Source organism: Cnephaeus nilssonii (genome assembly GCF_951640355.1).
Source record: "Cnephaeus nilssonii genome assembly, chromosome: 9".
Classification (NCBI taxonomy): Eukaryota; Metazoa; Chordata; class Mammalia; order Chiroptera; family Vespertilionidae; genus Cnephaeus; species Cnephaeus nilssonii.
Window position 1 is genome coordinate 63,295,052 of NC_137080.1, and position 16,123 is coordinate 63,311,174.

General features: G+C 44.4%; 1 protein-coding gene across 1 annotated transcript; it reads left to right on the plus strand.

The window, feature by feature from the left end:
- The first annotated feature begins 9,976 nt into the window (after positions 1-9,976).
- On the plus strand, positions 9,977-14,004 carry EEF1A1 (eukaryotic translation elongation factor 1 alpha 1). The gene is made up of 8 exons (XM_079781186.1): positions 9,977-10,126; positions 11,010-11,187; positions 11,476-11,655; positions 11,769-12,065; positions 12,157-12,307; positions 12,395-12,651; positions 12,736-12,970; positions 13,065-14,004. The coding sequence occupies exons 2-8, from the start codon at positions 11,044-11,046 to the stop codon at positions 13,187-13,189; spliced, it is 1,389 nt and encodes a 462-aa protein (XP_079637312.1). The 5' UTR covers positions 9,977-10,126; positions 11,010-11,043; the 3' UTR covers positions 13,190-14,004.
- Positions 14,005-16,123: the final 2,119 nt, after the last annotated feature.

The following is a 16,123-nucleotide window of genomic DNA, read 5'->3' on the forward strand; positions in this document are numbered from 1 at the left end:
ATAAGTACAAACTAAAACAAGTATCCCGAAGGGAGAAAATAAAGAAATGTGGTCCTATAAACATTTATGCAAAGGAAATCGTTGTAGTTTTGGGGGGATAAGGGAGCAGAATGTGAGGAGAAGGTCAGGGCATGCTGCCCTGAGACGGTGATGGAGGGAGATCTGAGGGACCAGTCAGATTTAATAGAAGTGAGGGGCTCACCCAGGCCCTAGTTAGTGGATCCCCAGACACTGTTGCTCTGCAGGAACTGACAATCTACGGGAGAGAGGGTCATATCAAGAGTACTTTCCATGTGGCAAATGACAGGCAAGACATTGCCAAAGGGATGGAGAAGCACAGAGGAGAGCCCTTAGCCAGGTCTAGGGGGTTCAGGAAAGACCTCTAGAGAATGTCCCTCTCACTTCCCAGGTGTAGAAACCCAAGATCACAGAGCTCATGAGAAACAGACCCGATTCAATCCCAAGCCTCCAACCCCAATGCCACGTTCTTTCCACTCTTCAGCTTCCTCCCTGCAGCACTTTGCTCATTTCTCCTCTTTAGCACGGACTTCATCCTAACGTGTGTTGCATGGCAACGCTTCCCATAATTCTGGGACAGTACATGCAATTTTGCTTAAATACTATTCCATTATGATTTCATGGGTCAAAGGTGATTTGGAAAATTATCGTGTTTAACTACATTATCTAGCTGATTAGAAAGGCTGTCAGCTCCTTGTCAAAGACTACTGAGCAATAAATGCTTAAGAATGGTTATCAGTTTTCTCATTTATAAACTGTTAGGGTAACTGTAAGGATTAAATTAATTAATATGCATAGGCCATCTTGCACAGTGCTGGTATAGGTCTGAGCTCAGCTATAAATACTGAATGAGAGGATGACTGATGGGTGGGTGGGTGAATGGATGGAGAAATAGGGCTTATGTTTGTTCTCAATGAGCTCTCACAGCCCTCACCACCCCCTACTTGTTTCTAAGTCAATCCCAGTTATAAGTGTGGTCCACTCCCCTTTCAGGCCACATTAAATGTCATTTTCTATTTGCTAAGCAGACATTAGGGCAACAATGTCCAGAATGTTCCCTGCCCCCACTAAGGCTGGGGTATAATCCTCATTCCTAGTCAAACCTAAAAAAAAAAAAAAAAAAATCAAATAAGAAAACATAGTCCAAAATAGAGAGAGAGAGACCAGGGCCCATTAGGAGGGCTACTGGAAAACACGTGAATTTTAGAATGATTTTTAATACCAAAGGAAGATTTTTACAGTTGATTCTTAAAGTGAAGACAGCATTCATGTGTCAGTAGAAAAAAATATATGAACGGTGAAACTTATTGCATTCCCATATTCCCCTCTCCATTCATTCAACAAATGTTTATTGACCATCACTATGTGCCAGGCACCAGATTTCATGGTAAAAGAAAGTCTACAAGGTCTCTGCTGTCATGGAGTTTACATTTAGTAGAGGAGACAAAGCTGAAACACTAGCCAAGTGAACAAAATAATTACATGTTGTGAAAAGTGGTAAAAAGGAAACAAAGAAGGGGCTGTAATGGAAAATAACAGAGAAGCTTCTCAGACAGCTCTGAGAATACAGCGGATGGAACGATACCTGAGGGAGGAGGTGGAGCCAGCCATGCTTGAGCCCTATCCTTCGCTCAGCTTACCAACTCCTGGGCCATTTATGCTGTAAAACAAGTTATGTGAGCAAGATATTCCTGCACTGATTGCTTCATTTCATGATAATCAAAATAAATTGCATTTTCCCAATTTTCTTAATTTTTAAAAATATTTTTTTATTGATTTCAGACAGGGAGAGGGAGAGAGAGAAAGACAGAAATATCAATGATGAGAGAGAATCATTGATCGGCTCCCTCCTCCACACCCCCCACTGGGAATCGAGCCTGCAACCCGGGCATGTACTCTGACTGGGAATTGAACCAGTGACCTCTTGGTTCATGGGTTGATGCTCAACCACTGAGCCACACCGGCTGGGCTATAGTTCATTCCTCTTTACTGCTGAGCAGTTTTCTATTATATGGGTATACCATCATCTATTTATCAAGTCACCTGTTGATGGACATTTGGGTTGTTCTCAGGTTTTGGTCATTACAAATAAAGCTGCTATGAACATTTGGCCCCAAGTCTTTTGGACACGTGCTTTAATTTCTCTTAATCAATTCATAGAAGTAGTAATATGGTAAATGTATGTTTAACCTCCTTAGAAATTGCTAAACTGTTTTCTTAAGATATTGTAGCATTTTATATTCTCACTAGCCATGTTATTTCCAACTGCTTGCCCAAAGTGGGTACTATCTTTTTAATTTTAGCCTTTTTAGTGTGTGCATAGTGATATCTCAGTGTGATTTTTATCACCTTAATTCATGAAGGATATTTTCACTAGATAAAGAATTCTGGGTTGTTCAGGTTTATTTTTTTTCTTTCAGCACTTCAAGATGTTGTTCATCTATCTCTTTGCTTCCCGCTTTCTGATGAGATGTCCACAGTCATTTCAATCGTTGCTTCTTTATATGTGCTCCCCTATTTTCCTCTGAGCCCTTTCAGTTTTCTTCTCAACCTTGGTTTTTTAGCAGTGTGACTATGATGTATCTAAGGAAGGTCTTATTATCTTTCTTGGGTTTCACTGAGTAAATTGTCTCTGTCCTTCACCAATTTGGGAAAAGTTCAGCCACTATTTCTCCATAATATATTAACCAATGTAGGAAAAAAAAAAAAAAAAAGAAGTTCTACCTACAGCTTTCACTTACCTTTTGCAACAGAAACTAATCTGTTGATGTCTGACAGTGAGGGTCATCTTTCCACAAAAATACAGAAAAACTCTTTTTGAGTCGATCAGTCAGATAGCACAGAGACACACTAACTCATCCTTCATCCATTCACAGGTACTGTTTTAGGTGCTGAGGACAGAATAAAGAACAAAACAATAATAGTTAATTCTTAGAGAATGTAAAGAACATTTAAATATATATATATTAGCTTATTTAATCCTCATTATAACTCTATAAATAAGTCATAGCCCCATTTTACAGATGAGGAAGCTGAGACTTAAATATGTTTAAGGTTACATGGCTAGTAAAAACCAGAGATAGACTTTGAACTTAGCTAGTCGAGCTCTGGAATGTGCACTTTCAATTCGTACTACTTTACTTGCCAAAGGCAAGAAATGGAGGCCAGAGGATGGGCAGCCTTTATCTTTAATCATGTGAGTATTAGGCAAATCACTCATTCTGACACTTTTCCTTATCTATAAAATTAGTGGGATTCACTAGATGAAAACTAAACTCTCTTCCAGCTTGGAGAGTTTGATTGTAGACCTTGAGAGCAAAGGCAAGTACAGGTTAACTAAAATTAACAAAATCAAATATGGAAATAATATCTATAATAATAAAAGTGTAATATGCTAATTAGACCGGACATCCTTCCAGATGACCTTCCAGACGAAGCTGGGGCTGTGAGGGAAGCCGATGCCGGCAGCCAGGGGAAGGAAGGCCTACTCTTGCATTAATTTCATGCATCAGGCCTCTAGTAATACTATATAAAAAAGGACAGTAGTTGCTATTCCAGAGTGGATCCACATATATATACAAATTCATGAAGAGATCATCAATAGTTTTTATGCATATGATTGCTATCAGATTTTTTTTTTTCATTTTGAATGTGTGTTTAAAAAAAAGAAAAAGAAAGTGACCTAATAGCTTACCATAGTGCTTCCCCACTTACTGAGACTTGGTTTTCCCTTTTCATTGATGAGTATGTGACATGCTGTTTCCATAACAATCAAATAAAAGAGTTGTGTGTTTAAAAAATAAATAAATAAGGCTGCAAAGTTCTTTTTTGCAGCAAAAGCAGCTTGCCAGTAGATATACCGGAAGCAGATGGTACTAGAAAAACAGAAGAGATGACATAGCAACAATTCAAAAGATACCAAATTAAAACATTTTTTTAAGGATGGAAATTCAATCTTAAAAAGTACAAGGATATGACAGGACTTTAGGATTAGGAGGGACTGTTTATGCTGCCTTTGATTTTTAAAAATCCTAGTTTAAAAATAACTTTTTAAAACATATCTAACTTTATAATATTTAAAACACAGTATCTTTAAGATCTAAAAATGGAGCTGATAAGGAAATTAATAAGTAACCCTAAAATGCAGAGATGTAAACACAGAGATCAAAGCAAGGTCGTTGTGGGCCCTGGCTGGGTAGCTCAGTTGGTTGATAAACTAAGATTGCAGGCAGATCCCAGTCAGGGCACAAAGAAGAATCAATCAATGAACGCATAAGCAAGTAGAACAACAAATCAATGTCTCTCTCTCTCCTGCCTCTCTCTATCTCTAAAGTCAATAAATAAAAAATAAAATAAAATAAAATAAAATAAAGCAAGGTCATTATGGTATTTTCTTAGTAAAGAAACTTCATTCTATGACAAGATTCTAGTTCATGAGGACTCTCAAATAACAAAAAAACAAAATAGCAAACAACAATTAAGATTTATTGAAGGATTATCAGGTGCTAGGCACTGTGTTAAGTACTTTACATTGATTGTCTTATCCTCACCACAACCCTAGGGGGTAGGTATTATTTATTATTATTGCTCTTTATAGATATGAAAACCGAGGCTTAGAGAGGTTAAATCACTTGCCAAAAATCCCATCGCTAGCTGTGGTAGAGCCAACAGGGATGTGAGTGAAGGCTTTCTGACGGCCTCACTCACTGCCTCACTCTGAAAGCACCACTAGTTTACTATATACATAATGGGTAAAAACAAACAGAAAAGAAAAACAGAAACTCCCTGCCAATTATGGTTCTAACTTGGTGCAAAAAAACATGCTCAGCACTTTTCTTATCTAATTTTCATAGTAGTCTTAGGGAAAGGAATTGTCATCCTCTTTTTTATGGATGAGGGGGTTGAAGCTTAAAGAGGCCAAGTAACTTGCCCAGAGCCATTCAGCCAGTAAGTGATGGATCCAAGACTTGGATCCAGGTCTGCCTATCTCTGAAGCCCCAGTGGTTTTCACAGGCCCCTGGGAGGGTGGGCAGGTGAGGGGTGGGGAATCACAGTGAATACCCCAGACAGATATGTCTTGCTTTCTGTACCTGTCCAGGGAGGAGCAAAATCCCTCTCCCACCTTTTTTTCAAGGGCAATCACCCAAAACACTCATGCTCCAAGGTTTCTACCCAAACAAGGTGAAGCCCTCGCTATTCTGAGCAGGTTTCCCTTCTGCTGTCTTAGTACCGCCCCCCCCCCACCCCCCACCCCAGCCTGGGTCCCTCCTGAGTGCTCAGAAGCACCCTAGGCTTACCTGGTTCCAGCACTCACACTCCCCTGGAATCATCTGTTTACTGTTAGTGTTCCTCCTCCCACATCTCCAGGGCTCTGCTACACACCATCCAACAGTGATTGTTTTTTTGTCTCCTCGTTGTCTAGCTAAGTACCTGGCACACAGTAGCTGCTCACTGAATGTTGATGATGGATGAATCAAGACTGACTTCTGAAGTCCTGTACAATTACAAACTGAATGCCATCATAGGACAGTCCCTGCCACTTACAGCACACACACACACTGTCACATGTATTTGTGAATCTACAGTTTTATACTTAAGTGAAATGGACCAAATAGTACTCACTACTAGAATGAATAATGATAATTGATAGAGTAAATTTCTCTATATTTTGAGCAGAGTTTTCTTTTTCTCTTTTTTCTTTTTAAAGAGCTAATGATTATTTTCTAATTATAATACGCACTAACATTTGTAAAACTGGTCTGCATGTTCAGGTACATTTTCTCACTTCATCCTAATGGTCAGTTCTATGAAATAGGTACTACTAGTTTTGTTTTGTTTTTACAGTAGAATACCAAGTTCAAGCGTGATTTATTCCAAATCACACAGCTAATAAATAAGATTGCTGGGAATAGACTCTAGCTCTTTAGTTCAGTGTTCTTTCAATTATGTCACCTATGAAGACACAAATACTGAAATGAATGCTGTCTATAAAGTGTGTATTCATCAAAAATAGTGAAGGAAGGCTATCCTTTCCTTCATACCAAATGAAAGGGCATCTATCCTGATAGGCACTGGCTTTGGAATCATGAGAAGAGTAATAGAAAGACCTTTAGTTTCCTTTAACTTCTTGGCATATTCTTCAGACTTCTCTAAACCCCTAAAAGGAAAGTAACAGTTCACTATATAACCCCTCTGCAATGTTTTACTATGTACATATATAACCTATTTCAAAACTTCCTATATAATAAAAGGCTAATATGCAAATTATCCCCTCGACCAGGAGTTTGGCCTGGAGTTCGACCAGGGGTGGGGCGGCTGGCCAACTGCCCGTGGCCCTGCCCCTGATCGGGGTGGGGGGTGATCGGGGGCGGGACCTGCCCACCAACTGTCCCGCAGCCTGCCCGGTCAACCTCACCTGTGCACAAATTTGTGCACCAGGCCTCTAGTTTAGAAATAAAAAGATACCGATGAGTTTATTTTCTTTACTCTCAAGTTAATGTCACAAGGCAAACCAATTGAGAGCAGGTGTTGTCCAAAAAAAGCTTATGGAAACGCAATTTTAACTAGATAATTGAGTGCCCCCGTGTGATTTTATGTCATTGCATGACATTAGAATTGTGAGGTAGGTACTGAGGTTGAGTCACGAGCAGCCCTGTTACAGATGCACTGAGAAACCAAGAACTACTGGCTACCACAGCTCTGTAAGCAGCAGAACTGAATGCCTGGTTTCCTGACTTCAATGCTACTACTTAGACCTGCTAGAAAAAGTTAGGACTAGCTCTCTGGTCAGATTCCTGGGTTCCAAAGCTGCTCTGCTGGGCCCTAATGTACTCACAAGAAAAGATCTCCAAGAAGTACTAAATGAAAAAAGCAGGGTAATATATTGTTTTTTACCATTTTGTGCAAAAAAAAGTGAAACTTTAAAAAATAATATGTCTGCATTTGCTTATTATGCATAAGCTATCAGTTGCCTTACAGGTCCCTCCATCTGCAAAATGAGAATGGTGGGGTTCCATTAAATACTGCAAATGTTAGACTAGTGCCTGGCACACTGAATGAAGTCCCATTTTACTTGGATTCTCAAGCCAAATATTCCTTGGCTTAATCATATTCTAAAATATCCTTTAAAAATCATTAAAAAAATTTTTTTTATTGATTTTAGAGAGGAAGAGAGAGAGAGAGAGAGATAGAAACATCAATGAGAGAGAATCATTGATGGGTTGTCTCCCCCAAGCCCCACACTGGGGGATGGAGCCCGGAACCCAGATATGTGCCCTGACCCGGAATCAAACCCTGACATCCCGGTTCATAGGTCGACCACTGAGTTAAGAGGGCTGGGCTTAAAAAATAATTTTTAATTGGCACAGGCATGATGAAAACGTGGCAAACCACAGCAAAATGTAATTACTTAAAGCTGCTTTAAATTAGGTCCAATCGAGTAATTAGCCAATACTGAAAGATGCTTGGTGAATCACAATTACAGATATCAAAGAACTAGTAGTGTTTACCTTTTTACTAAGTAAATTAATAACTAAAATGTTGTTTTTTTAAAAAATAGGGTCTTGCATATGTTCTCTACAATGTATTTTAACAGTTTGCTACTCTAAATAGTATGATCAACTTTAAGAAAAAATCTTGAGCAAAATTCGACCTTAGGTTTTGACCCAAAAGCACATTTTACAAGTCTCAACAATGTTACTGTTACCGTTTTAACATCTAAAGGCATACTGTATCTGCTCTAAAGTCGTAGGGGGAAATGATTATGGATTAGGATTATGTTCAAAACATAGGGTCAGAGGAAAAGAGCTTTTTTTTAAAAAAAAGAAAAGTATATTTGCTTCAGCCTTTTAGAGGCCAAGCCACCCTGTGGAAAACCGACACCCCCTACCCCCCCACCCTGAGCCACGTGGGGTTTTCTGCCTCCTCCCCGGCGCTTCCTTCCGCACTCGGAGCACCGAAGAAAGTGACCTCAAAGTGGGGGCGTGTCCGGGGGCGGGGCGGGGTGACCGGGCTCCTGGCCGATCGGAGCCAGCGGGGCCCGAGCTGCCAGGCTCCCTGTCGCAGGTCCTGGCCCGCCCACGCGTGTCCGAGCGCCCGGGAAGCGTGGACCGCGCGGTCGGGGGAGCGGGAGCGAGGCAAGGGCCGCCCCCGCCCGCCTCGCCTCCTCGGAACCCGGGTGCGCCCGGAGCTGCCCCGGGACCCCCGGTCCCGTCCCGCCGCGGCCCCGGTGGAGACCGGCAGTGTGCGCACTGCCCCACCGGAGGCCGTGGCCGGAGTCTAACCGTAACTCACCATACGGCTGGAGATCCCCGCTCCCGACCCCCGGCCCCGCGTCTGGCCGGCATCGCGACGTGAATAAGGGCGCCCACTCAGTGGTGCCCAGTAGGTCCCTAGGAACATGCAAGGAGGAAAAAAAGAATTTGCGAGAGACGCTAGGGAAAAAAATATATAGAAAAGGTTTTTGTTGCTAGAAAAAGATGTATTCTAGGGAAACGTTTACATGGCCTAGTTTCTTGCATGAAAACTATCTCGAAGTTAAACCGAGAAGGCTAGAAACCTCTTAATCAAGAAGGAGAAAAACCTGATTTTTAGAAGTTTGTATCTACAAAGACGGGTAAAACAAGAAAACATAAGGAAGGCTATTCCAAAAAAGACTTCTTTCATTAAAAAGGGGGGTGGGGAGGCATCGGACTGTGAGAAGTAACTGAAAGCCGACTGGAACTAGATCCTACAATAAAACAGAAAGCAAGCACACGTTTGCTTTTAACGGCTTCCCAACTGTTTTATACATTAGCTTTGCTCCTCCAACTTGGTTGTGGTTCCCTCCAGGAAAAGTATTTCTTTTGCTCATGCCACAGAGCGTTGCCTAGCACTGGACACGGCAGCTTCTCAAGTACGTGTCAATGGATCGGCTGGAGATGTTGCAAAGAGGTTCTACACATGGACGAAGACATCACAGTGATCTCGTGATGAGCTAATCTTAAAACGGTGTTTTCTCCAGAGGAGTATGTCTGGGTCTGCCCCGACTGGCAACCAAGAAGGCCTCATCCAGTGTCCTAGGCGATTTTTGAGGAGCCGTGATTTCACACGGGGTGGGTAACCTTGCGGATGCCGTCCCCGCATGAGATCATGTGGAAAGGCTGAATGTGAACATTCCTTTTAGATTGCTCATGCATGCAATCCGATGAGTGGACAACTAACTGGGGAAAATGTACCGCGAGGATGGCACACCATCAGGGTCCCTTTAGTGTGATGACACTAGGGGTAGAAGGAAGGCAAACGGTAGGATTCAAGTCGGTTCTACGCTGGAAAACTGGACTGTGGGGTGAACGTGTGACACGGGCTTTGACGGGAACAAGGCAGGCGGCCACCCCGGTAGCCTCTCCGCGGGGCTCGCGGCCACGCAGTCGCCGGCTCTCGACCCCCTAAGAGCGACGCGCGGGGGCCCTTCAGCGGGGAGGGGCGTCGGGGGCAGAGGCGGGGGAGGAGCCAGCCGCGTGGGGCTGTGCGACCCGCGGAGGAAGCTGTTCCAGGGGCGGTCCCGGCCCAGACCTGCGAGAGGACAAAGGTGAGCACGGACCGTGTCTTGCGGGGGTGAAGGGACACCCCAATCTCGAGATCACCTCGTTGCAGTTCAGCCAGGAACGGCAGAGGGACGATCCCGGGCGTCCCCGCCCCACCGTTTCCTCGCCGTCCCATCCCCCCCCCCAGCTGCGGCCGGGAGTAATTCATACAAAAGGGGGACTCGCCTGGGCCTCGGGAAGCGCCAGGGACCGTCGGCAAAGTCCCACCAGCCTAGACTCCAGGCTCTGCGCGTCCCCGCCCCGCGCCCCTCGCGCTCGTCGTCCCCGGGGTCGGGAGGAGCATGCGCGAGGCGACGTGTGCTCCTCAGTGGGCGAGCGCACCTCGCCCACGGTCCCCGGACGGCGGGCGGGGGGAAGGGACGGCGCTCGCGCGGGCGCGGGGCGGCGGTGGCGCGGGGTGAGCTGGGAAAGTCTGTCGTGTGCTGGCTCCGCCCTGTTCCCCGAGGGTGGGGGCAGAGCCGTATATAAGTGCCGTAGTCCTGCCGGACGTTCTTTTTCGCAACGGGTTTGCCGCCAGAACACAGGTGAGTACCGGGCGTGGCCTCCGCGGGCCGGGCCTCCCGGAGCGGGCCGCGGCCTCGCGTGCCTGCCCCGCCGCCGTGCCCCGGCGCCCCTGTGCGCTCTTCCGTGCCCCCGAATTTCGGGCCGTGAGTGGGTGGGAGGGTTCGAGGCCTGCGCTTTTTCCCGGAGCGCCCCGAGGCCTCGTGCCGGAGTTGGGGCCTGGTTGGCGCGCCGTGCCCACCGCGTGCGAGCCCCGCTCTGCCGCCTGGCCTGGCCTGGTATCCCAAAGCCTCCGGCCATTTCGGTTTTCGGAGAAGGCACCTCCCGTGTTTCCCGTCGAGGTAGTTTAGCCGAGGATGGCCGGCATCTCGGCAGGTTTTTTTCTGGGGGGGCGTCGGGTTCGCGGGGGACGGCGGCGGGGCCCGCCCGGCGCACATGGCCGGCAGGCAGCGGCCCCCGAGGGGGACGAGGAGCCCGTGGCGTGCGCCTGGGACCCACCCCGCCCGCCCGCCCGCACCAGTTGCGTGCGCGGAAAGATGGCCGCTCCCGGCGCCGGGCAGGGACTCAAAATGGAGGACGCGGCCCGGGCGGGCGGGCGGGTGGGTCGCCGCACAAAGGAAAGGGCCTTTCGCCCGCGGCTGCCGCTTCTTGTGACCGCACCGTGTGCCGGCCCGGCCTGGCCCCTCGATTTCTACTCGCGGCCCGGGCAGCTGGGCCGGTGGGGGAGGGGCCGTGCGCCATGGAGTTTCCCCACACTCGGTGGGTGGAGACCGGAGTTGGGCCAGCTTGGCGTTGGTTCTAATTCTCCTTGGAATTTGCCCTTTGATTTTGGGTCTTGGCTTATTCGGAAGCCTGTGGTACAGGGGTTTAGAAGTTTTGCGTTTTGTTTTTTTTTCTTGAATGTAGGTGTCGTGAAAACCACCATTAACTCAAACCCAAGATGGGAAAGGAAAAGACTCACATCAACATCGTCGTCATTGGACACGTAGATTCCGGCAAGTCTACCACTACTGGCCATCTGATCTACAAATGTGGTGGGATCGACAAGAGAACCATCGAGAAATTTGAGAAGGAGGCTGCTGAGGTAGGTACATTAACTTAGTTAATTACAAGTGCCCGCAAGTAACATTAAGGGGGTACTTTTCAAAAAAAAAATAGTCCCCGTCTACTTCTGAATGGCATGAGTTTGGGTATAGGCTAACATGCATTGAATCGCTTTGCTCTAACCATGTTCCGAGCATACGGTAAAGCTACCTGGGTTTAACAGTTGTAATCTGGAATTGAGCATTTATGCCAATTAGTGGAATAAGGAATTTCAAGTTGGAATTTGAGCATGTCTTAGTTACCAAGTAACCGTTCTTAATCCTTACAGATGGGGAAGGGCTCCTTCAAGTATGCCTGGGTCTTGGATAAACTGAAAGCCGAACGGGAGCGAGGTATCACCATTGATATCTCCCTGTGGAAATTCGAGACCAGCAAGTATTATGTGACCATCATTGATGCCCCAGGGCACAGAGACTTCATCAAAAACATGATTACAGGCACATCTCAGGTTTGTAGTATTAATAAATTAGAAATTTAACTCTTTGGGTCTGTTACATTGGGCTCATCCTTTTTGAAGAGCTTCCATTTAACATTAGTATATGGTCTTGTTTTCTTGTAAAGGCTGACTGTGCTGTCCTGATTGTTGCTGCTGGTGTTGGTGAATTTGAAGCAGGCATCTCCAAGAATGGACAGACCCGTGAGCACGCCCTTCTGGCCTACACACTGGGTGTGAAACAGCTGATTGTTGGTGTTAACAAAATGGATTCCACTGAGCCACCCTACAGCCAGAAAAGATACGAGGAAATTGTTAAAGAAGTCAGCACCTACATTAAGAAAATTGGCTACAACCCTGACACAGTAGCATTTGTGCCAATTTCTGGTTGGAATGGTGACAACATGCTGGAGCCAAGTGCTAATGTGAGTTTTAAGACAGTTGGGAAAAGGACTGGAAATAAGCTGTCCAGGTATGGAGGCAGGTAACAGTAATTGATAATCTTGTGTTCTTTAGATGCCTTGGTTCAAGGGATGGAAGGTCACCCGTAAAGATGGCAACGCCAGTGGAACCACACTGCTTGAAGCTCTGGATTGCATCCTGCCACCAACTCGTCCAACTGACAAGCCCCTGCGTCTGCCCCTCCAGGATGTCTACAAAATTGGTGGTAAGTTGAACATTAATATCAGAGTGTAACATGTGGGAGGCTACAATTTCTTCACAAGCATTTATGACTATGCCCTAAACATTTTAGGTATTGGTACTGTCCCTGTGGGCAGAGTGGAGACTGGTGTTCTCAAGCCCGGCATGGTGGTCACCTTTGCTCCAGTCAATGTTACAACTGAAGTAAAGTCTGTTGAAATGCACCATGAAGCTTTGAGTGAAGCTCTTCCTGGGGACAATGTGGGCTTCAACGTCAAGAACGTGTCTGTCAAAGATGTTCGCCGTGGCAATGTGGCTGGTGACAGCAAAAATGATCCACCAATGGAAGCAGCTGGCTTCACAGCTCAGGTAAGGCTAAATGTCATGTTCTTCCTCCCAGAACCTTAAATGTCTTTTGAGACTCAGGAAATAAATACAAATCCTTTTCCCAAGGTGATTATCCTGAACCACCCAGGCCAGATCAGTGCTGGATATGCACCTGTGCTGGATTGTCACACAGCTCACATTGCTTGCAAATTTGCTGAGCTGAAGGAGAAGATTGATCGTCGTTCTGGGAAAAAGCTGGAAGATGGCCCCAAGTTTTTGAAATCTGGTGATGCTGCCATCGTTGATATGATTCCTGGCAAGCCCATGTGTGTTGAGAGCTTCTCTGACTACCCTCCTCTGGGTAAGATTGCGCATTTACAGTAATTACACATTTTACTTGATGAAAACTGTTTTGTGTACTGTGTCTAATGATAATATGAAATTTGTTTTAATAGGCCGTTTCGCTGTTCGTGACATGAGACAGACAGTCGCTGTGGGTGTCATCAAAGCAGTGGACAAGAAGGCAGCTGGAGCTGGCAAAGTCACCAAGTCTGCCCAGAAAGCTCAGAAGGCTAAATGAATATTATTCCCAACACCTGCCACCCCAGTCTTAATCAGTGGTGGAAGAACGGTCTCAGAACTGTTTGTCTCAATTGGCCATTTAAGTTTAATAGTAAAAGACTGGTTAATGATTACAATGCATCGTAAAACCTTCAGAAGGAAAGGAGAATGTTTTGTGGACCATTTGGTTCTTTTGTGTGTGTGGCAGTTTTTAAGTTATTAGTTTTTAAAATCAGTACTTTTTAATGGAAACAACATGACCAAAAATCTGTCACAGAATTTTGAGACCCATTAAAATAACAAAGTTTAATGAGAAACCTGTGTGTTCTTTTGGTCAACACTGTAACTTTCTGTTATACTGCGTAGGTAAAAGACTTCAGAATTGCCCATGACCTATTTCCAGTGTTATATCTGCTGATACTTAACAATTGGATAGTTCTGTTAACATTTTTTTCCTGGGTGGGAACTTCGGGGTTTTTTGTGGGAATTTTTTTCCCCACTGAATCACCTGTCTCTTCATGGTAAAAGCTATGGGAAAAAGGGGATCTGTTGGTGTAACACTAAATAAGTTAGGACAGGTAAGCAAAGAGTAACTTTTTGTGTTTGTAAGCTAGTTTCTAAAGGCCATGTGTTAACATAAAATTTTGTAGTTACATCAATATTGAGTAAATTTGTTGGTATGTCAAATTTTAGTTTTCCAGTTTTACTGGAATGTGAATTCACATTTACAAATGTTGAGGTAGTTTAAGAACCTTAAGTGAGGTTTGAATAGTATTGAGCACTGTCTTGCAGTTATTGTATCCAAATTCTAGGAAAAATAAATTGATGCTGGAAGTTGAGCGTGTTTTGTCACTTAAATGCTTTTCAAAGTCCACTTCCAATAGGAATTTTCATCTAAAGTTGGAGAAATACTGCCAAACTGATTAAACAGTTTCAGGAGGTATGGTGGCAGGTTGCTCTAATTTGAAAACTTGAAATTTTGCCCAGTGCCACTTTAAAAGATAACGATACTGGAAATTAGTTTCTAAAATGTGACAGATAGCATGTAAGTAAGCACTTCTAAACTAGCTGGGGTAGTTTGCAGGCAGTGATTGCTTATAGTTAATAAGTTGATGTTTGCTTGAGTGGCAGCCATCTAGTTTTTTTAATATATTTCAGAGGGGAAGGGGAGAGAAACATCAATGATGGAGAATCATTGATTGGCTGCCTCCTGCATGGTACCCACTGGGGATTGAGCCCACAACCCAGGCATATGCCCTGATCAGGAATTGAACCCATGACCTCCTGGTTCACAGGTCGATACTGAACCATGCTGGTTGGGCTAGTTTTTGATAGTTGGTAAATCAAAACACTTAGAAAAGGAATTCCATGAATCTGGAAATTTTAATTCTGTGTGATAGTATCCAGCTCAAAATGGCAAAATTAGACAACTTGTATGTTCTTAATTGTATCCTGTTAGCAATTTGTGAAGTTTTTAACCTTTGTTAAAATTTTCTGTTTTCCCCCACTTACCCCATTGACCTCCCACCCAAGACAAGCCCTGCCCTCGCTGGTTTGTCTCTAGACAGAAAGGTCCCAGGTTGCTGGTTTAATCCCCAGTAGGAGGCAATGATGATCATTGATGTTTCTCCCTCCTCTCTGAAATCAAAATTTTAAAAAATAGGTAGGCCTTGATAGTACTAGCTGAGACATTTGAGGCGTGTGAAAAGGCTAAAAGATTTCTCTAGTTCCATGAAGGAAGTAGCCCCCTTAAGTTATTTGTAACTTGCTTATTTGTACAGGTGAGGGAAATTGGCCAGTTTAAGTGGTAGCTGATATAAAAGCAAATTTGACACAGCTGCAGGATTTATTCTAAAATAAGATTGTTCCAGCCTCCCCCACCACTATTTGAAAGGGTAGGAAGGAAGGTGACCAGAGTCAAGGAAAAGTTTAGTTGCTAGCTTCCTTTCCACAGAACCTGGTATCTGTAGGCTTGCCAAGACTACTGCCTGGTTTTGAGCACCACCTACTGGTCACTACAAACTAGTTTTACATTCATGAACAAAGTTTTATTTTTGCTTTGAGGTTCTACACTTAATGGCATTTCCTTGTGTTTTCATCAATGTAAAGATCTCAAAATGCTGTTGAAATTTGTTCCCGGGAATTATGGTGTTTTTCAGGTGTTAAACATATTGCCTTTAAGACATCTTTTTTTTAAAAAATATATTTTTATTGATTTCAGAGAGGAAGGAAGCGGGAGAGATAGAAACATCAACAATGAGAACCATTGATTGCTGCCTCCTGCATGGATCAAGCCAGAAACCTAGGCATGAGCCCTTTACCGGAATGGAACCTGGGACCCCTCAGTCCGAAGGCTGATGCTTGATGCACGGAGCCAAACTGGCTAGGGCTTTTTTAACATCTTAAGTCCAGAATAGTCAATGTAAAATAACACAACTTATGCCCTCATCTTCCGTAATTTACCTCCCAAATCTCAGGTGCATTAAGAACTCAGCTATCTGGCTCAAGGACCTAGTCTGGTGGTGACAATTTATTTTGACCTAACATTTAACCCAGTCTCTGCTCTTTTTTTAGTCTCTGGTTTCTTAATGCATATGGTTCTTTTCAACATTACCTTGGGGTTTTCGTGACAGCATTTATATCTTCCTGTGGTGATTCTAGAAGACTTAATTCAACCAGAGATTTTGATTTGTAAATATCCCTGGCTCTGATCAGATTATTTGCAGCTAGCAAAGTTCCCCCATGGCACTAATAGACAACTAAAATCACATTAGTTTTTTTTTTAAATACTTGGTATTTCTTTTTAAAATTTTTTTAGTCTTCACCCAAGGATATTTTTTCCATTGATTTCTAGAGGGTGGGAGGGAGCGGGGGGGAGAGAACATTGATTGGCTGTGTCCTGCACACCCCCTACTGGGGATTGAGCCTGCAACCCTGGCATGTGCCCTTGACT